The 6,233-nt window shown below is 41.2% G+C and overlaps 1 protein-coding gene across 1 annotated transcript in view; it reads right to left on the bottom strand.

The window, feature by feature from the left end:
• Window positions 1–5,959, bottom strand: part of LOC138162224 (filaggrin-2-like) — a 24,975-nt gene extending 19,016 nt beyond the window's left edge. Inside the window, exons 1-3 of the mRNA XM_069089260.1 lie at window positions 5,809–5,959; window positions 4,245–4,403; window positions 4–2,579 (exon numbers count right to left, since the gene is read on the bottom strand). Of these exons, the coding sequence (XP_068945361.1) occupies window positions 4–2,579; window positions 4,245–4,382 (2,714 nt within the window). The 5' untranslated portion in view covers window positions 4,383–4,403; window positions 5,809–5,959. The remainder of the gene's footprint in view (window positions 1–3; window positions 2,580–4,244; window positions 4,404–5,808) is intronic.
• Window positions 5,960–6,233: the final 274 nt, after the last annotated feature.

The raw sequence follows: 6,233 nt of genomic DNA, 5'->3' as shown, positions 1-6,233 counted from the left end.
GACCTAGAATCAGAGGAGTGTCCTCGCTCAGAGCCTGCATGACTGGCGGTGTCTCTTTGCTGTCTACTCCTCCCTCTCTGTTTTCTCCCTGAGCTGGATTCTCCCTCACTGTCGGTGGATGTGGATTCGCTGTGGCCAGTTCCTGAGTGTGCAGAAGAGTCATGTTCCTGCCTGCTTCTGGATCTATGCCTTCCTCCACTAGTGGCATCCCTGGATTGGCTTTGAGTCGACCCAGTGTGTCTGGAAGAGTCATGTTCCTGCCTGCTGCTCGATTCATGCCCTCCTCCCCTGCTGGCATCATGAGACTGTCTTTGTTTGGTGCCAGAGTGTCTGGAAGAATCACCTTCCTCTCTATGGCCTGATCCTTGTCTTGCCCTGGAGCTAGAATCAGTAGACTGTCTGTGTCCAGAGGAGTAATGGCTGGAAGAACCATGTTGCTGTCTACTCCCTATTGCCTCACTTCCCCTCGAAGTAGAATCTGTCGACTGTCTTGTGTCAGACCCAGAGTGTCTGGAAGTATCACCTTCCTGTGTATGGCCTGATTCCTGTCTTTCCGCGGAGCTAGAATCAGTAGACTGTCTGTGGCCAGAGGAGGAATGGTTGGAAGCACCATGTTGCTGTCTACTGCCTATTCCCTCACTTCCCCTTGTGCTAGTGTATGTGGACTGTCTTTGATCAGATCTAGAGTTTGCTGAAGAACCATTTTCCTGTCTAATTCTTGGTCCTTGTCTTCCCCTTGATGTAGAATCTGTGTTGTGTGTTTGATGAGACCCTGTGTTCTCATATGTATCTCCTACCTCTTCTGGGTTTCCTTGGTTTTCTCCTCTTCTTGAACTAGATCTTCTTTGTCTCGATGTCCCATCTTGATGACCAGATATTGTTTCTCTAGTGCTGTCTCGTATTTGGCCTTCATCATTTCTTTGTTTTTCAGGACTGTATCTCTGTTTTTGACTTGAACTTGATCCTGTATTTGAATGAGACTCTCTTTTTCCAGAATCAGTTTTTCTTGTTTCTTCACCTGCTTTTCTTGTATTGTCACTTTCTTCTCCCGAAGTCGATTCATGTCTTCTTATTGTGGTAGCATCACTATTTTCCTGAGTGGGTGAGGACCATCTCTCGTTAGACTCTGAATTTCTTGAACTATCTCTTGCTTCGGATTCCCTCTCACTATCACTGTCTTGACTGGTAGCAGATCCCTGTCTTCTACTTCTCTCATATCCTGAATGTGTGGAAGTTCCTCGTTTCTGATCTGATACTGAATGTCCAACTGAGTCCCCTTTCTGATTCTCAGAGCTAGAGGACTCCCCTCTATCTGAGTCTTCTGACCTGGAGCAAGGGCATTGACATTTGCCAGACTCTTGTTTTTTATGTCTAGAATTCTGTCCTAAGCCTGATCTCTGCTGTCCACAAGTAGAAGAATTCCCTGAATGTGACCCATAATTTTGTGAGCTGGAAAACTGACCTGAGCTAGATCCCTGTTGGCCAAAACAGGAGGACTGACCTGATCCATGTTGTTGAGACCTAGAAGGCTGACCTGAGCATGACCCATGCTGTCCATAGCTAGAGGAATTGCCTGAGCCAGATCCATGTTGGCCACAGCTGGAGGACTGGCCTGATCCAGACCTTTGTTGTCCATAGCTAGAGGACCGTCTTGAGCCTGATCCTTGTCCACATCTGGAGGACTGATTTGTGTAGGACTGATGTTCTTGTCCTGCACAACTTTGTGAGTGACTGCATGAGTTTGTTACTCTTCTCTCACAGTTTTCTGAACGTGTTGATCTATATTTATGTTCTTCTCCCTGTGATTCATTAGAGTGACAAGAATGAGATCTTCTTTGTCTTGCACATCCATCTGATTGACCACAGACAGGTTCATAACGTTTTTGGCCATAGCTTCCTGTTTGACAAGACTTGCCTCTTTGTCTTTGTTCTCCACATTCTTCTGACTGGCTAGAGTTTGAGCTGCTACCTTTGCTCTTCAGCTCTAAGGACAAGACCCCTGAACTAGGTACAAATATTTTTATTTCACCTCTCCCTGACCAGTCAGAGGCAGACTCATGTTCTTCTCCTCCCAATCTTCTGGAGGGGCTAATATTTGACTTGTGTCTCTTTTCCCCCAGATCACTTGAGCTGGACACATTTCTCTTTTTCTCACTTCCTTTTGAATGATTTGATCTTGACCTATGGTGTCTTCTCCCATAGATGTCCCTGTGTCCTGCACTTGATGAGCGACCTAATTTTCCGTTTCCTGGAGAACTGGACTTTGACCTGTGCCTTTGTTTCCTGGTTTTTCGTGATTGCCCAGTGTGGGATTTGGGTTCCTCTCCTGCACTCCAACTTGAATTACTAGAACTATCTTCTTCTTCCTCTTCCATTTCACTCTGTTCTTCTTGGTGATGGTGACTAGGATGTTGTTTTTGTGACCCTGAAGCTTGGCAGTATTCTTTTCCAACAGACTGGTTGCAGGCCATAGTCAGTTTGAATATCATCAAAAGAAACTCAATAAAGTCCACTTTCCTGTCATGGTCTCGATCGAGCATGTGCATGAATACTTCCACAGTGTCAGGATCATCTGGATTCTGTCCAAAATAAGGCATAAAGGGAAAATCAATTAAGTTCAGAGCCCCTTGTCTACCTATCAATGAAAAGATGGCTTTTATGTGGGTACGTATTTATATTCATATGGGTATGTGTGGGTATGACTTGATTTGTCATGCCGGCTTTACTTGTTTTTAACATAGTTGAGTATACATAAACATAAGACAGAAAGGAACAAGTTAACATGGGCAGAAACCAAGTGTCTGCTTAGGGATGTAGGAAAGAGATTATAGGATATAGGTAGTGTAAGGCCACTGATAACTTTTTCACTAAGAATAATATATTACTGATTTGAGATTCTATTTGTCTTTGGAGGAAAGACCTTTTCTAGCCAGAACAATCAATTACTAATAACATTTCAGACTCAATTTGACTCAAAGAAGCCAAATCTCAAGTTGACTAAAGTATAATTTATTATTCTAGAGTGAGTAAATGGGACATTTATGCTTAGAAGAGAGCACTGGATAGTACAAACTTTCAGATATCCATCTATCTTCATATTCCCTTAAAGCATCATGTCCAGAGCCATACAGTTAGGAGATAGTTGCCTCTGGTGTGATTTCCAGGCCACTCTGTCCCTTTTGCCCACATAGAGACTAAAGTATACAGAACATTTTGTGTTTTACCAACACAATATACTGTATGAAAGTTTATTACTGAAGATTGATTCTTCATCCTCAGAAAGGGTGTTTCTTTAGAGAAGCAGTATAACCCCAAGTCAGTAATATTAATATTAATTGGTTTTTCACATCACTTTCTATTGTGACAGGAACCTGAGCCAAGATGGAAGATTCTTGTTCTCTGAGTCTGGAGTGAGATTGGGATTTGCAACTACTATGCTGAAGGAGGGCAGAGAAAAGGAAGGATGAAAGAAAACATATGAGGATGTAGCCTCTTCTCTCCTTTAGAGATGTGCAATACTACATATAATATATGATTTGGTTGATATATTATTACTTTTATTGAACTATGTCTTTTTAAGCCCTATATTTTATTCTTTGTTTTAAGGGATAGTTCTGAGGGAAAAAGAAATGAGAAGAGAAATGAAGGTGATATTAGAAAGATAGGAAAGATAAGAAAGGAAGGAAGAAAAAGTAAGAAAGAAAGACAGAAAGACAGACAGAAAGAAAGAAAAAAGAAAGAAAGAAAGAAAGAAAGAAAGAAAGAAAGAAAGAAAGAAAGAAAGAAAGAAGAAGGAAGGAAGGAAGGGAGAAAAAAGGAAGGAAGGAAGGAAGAAGGAAGGGAGGAAATAAAGGAACAAAGGAAGGAAGGAAGAAGGAAGGGAGGAAGAAAGGAAGAAAGAAAGAAAGAAAAGGAGGAAGAAAGGGAGGAAGGAAGGAAGAAGGAAGGAAGGAAGAAGGAAGGAAGGGAAGGAGGAAAGAAAAAAAGAAATATAAGGTTACTGAAGACAAAAAACTATTCCAATTTGCCTAAGTCAAACCCTCTTCAGTATTATTAATTTTATTCAACTCAATTCAGTAAGTGTTCATTTATCATCTTTTATGGGCAAGGTGATATGATAGAATTCTATTTAGAGCACTCACAAGTGGGTTATCATGACTTTCGTTTATAGCTTTCTAGGATTAAAAACCTCCTATTTAAGGAGGTGCCTGAATAAACCTTTGACCCTGGCAGGCAACCTTTACCTTCAAAATTGGTCGAAATTCTTTTTCCAGAAGTTCCTTCAGCTCCCTTTTGCACAGCGTGCTACAATCCTGATCCTTGTTGGTGTACTTGTAGTAAACATCAATAATGGTAAGAATACTGCTCAGAAGGTGAGGCATCTTTCGTAAGTTTATGTGAACCTGATAAAGAAAGAAGAAATGAAGTATCTTTTTTGTCATTCCTGTTCTTTCTTTTCTTTTCTTTTTATAATTTCTTCCTCAGTAAGTCTAATCAGTAAAAATAGCCACGAAGATATTTTGTATCTCTTATTTATTTCAACCTTAAAATAGCCCAATGATGAATGATGGGTTAGATATGATTCATGTCTTTTGATATAGCAGAGAAAGGAATTTCTTACCCACAGAGTTCCAGTGAAGCTAGAACTAGAAACCAATTGTCCTAATCCCTTATTCAGAATGAAGACACCATGAATTTGAGTTTTATCTACTTTGCCTTCAGTGGGATCAAGCACCTTAGCTCTGACTTGGAGTCCATATACATTTTATCCTTCATCCACCATTTCAATCAATCACTTTCTATGTCCCATTACTCCAAGATAACATACTTGAGGTATGTGGGTCTGTGTCTAGGAGGAATCAGCCCTTGGAGGCACTGCTCACCACATGGCACCCTCATCCTCATTCAATTCAACTTAACAACTATGTGTCCAGTGAAAGTAAGTGAAACCCACCAAGGCTCCAGGGTAAGAGTAGTTACCCATGAGGACTTGGATTCAGTTCACATCTCCACATTGAATTATTCTAATCATACTGTTCTCCATCAGTATTTTCATAAGCATTCAGTTAAATTAAACAAACATTCAATACATTTCCACCAAGTACAAGACACAGGTTTCCATACAAAGATGAAAATAATGGTCTTTGACTTAAAGGAGGGTATAACTTGAAAGGGGCATTATGGAAGGCATGGAGAGATAGGGAGTGGAGAAGGGGAATTAATATGAACAAGGTAGAAGATGATAGGATGAAAATCCAATATAGTAAGAGAGAATGAGAAATTCATAAGTGTAGAATGAAACTGAATGATCAAGAGGAAGACTTCCATGAGCCTTAATGAACTGATGGTAGAGAATGTCACAAGTACCATTCCCCCCTCACTCTCACTCATCTTTGAATTCCTGTGGGCGGAGTCTCTTATTTGTGGCTCAGAGTTTCAACTTCCATCAAATAATTATTTTGCTTAATCTTATTCATCTGCACTGGCTCCTTGATACTTGGGGCTAGAGGACTCACCTGCATCTGAGCCCAATTGACTGACTTTTGCCAGACCTTTGTTGTCCATAGATAACTCTCCTGACCCTGTTTATGCAGACTTGGACTAGAAAGCTAAGAGTGATCAACTATAAAGATAATCCACTTCTGCTCTGATTTTATCTATGTTCAAGAGAAATTCACACCAAAAGATCCCTAAAATTAAACAAGAAGGCAATCCTTCTAATAGCTTCAAGGCATCCCACATTACTGGGTTTCTACCTTCAAACCTAACCAAATAGGTGGAAGTTCAGCCAAACCCTCCCTCACTTACCTAGTTCACCAAAAGAACAAGTAGGATGTAGACCAAAGCAGCTTGCAGGGTGCTGGCTGTTTGGGATGCTTGGCTTTTTATAGTGGGCTTAATGGTCCATCTTAGCAAGGTGACACCCTTTCTGTGGGACAACCTGATTACCTTACAACCAAACCCAGCTCCACCCCCCTCTCCACCTCTCTGTCTCCAGGGCCATTTGTTTACCTCACTTCTCTTCCTCACGTACTCATTCAAGATTACATTGGCAGCTTCCAAACTCAGGTTGCTATCTGCCCCACCTATCAGTGTAGTTGAGGACATTTTGCAGAAGAGCCTATATGGACAGTGTGAGCTCCTCAAAGGCAGGGATCACATCTTGTCTATCCTCCCTATCATTCACTATAGTGATAAACCCACAAAAATTGACAGGAAGCCTTTGGACCTAC

The sequence above is a fragment of the Petaurus breviceps genome, unplaced genomic scaffold (assembly GCF_028583685.1).
Source record: "Petaurus breviceps papuanus isolate PSGF00001 unplaced genomic scaffold, PetGlider_PUasm1.0 186, whole genome shotgun sequence".
Classification (NCBI taxonomy): Eukaryota; Metazoa; Chordata; class Mammalia; order Diprotodontia; family Petauridae; genus Petaurus; species Petaurus breviceps.
The sequence above is the reverse complement of the archived record's forward strand: the minus strand, read 5'-3'. Positions and strand labels throughout refer to the sequence as shown.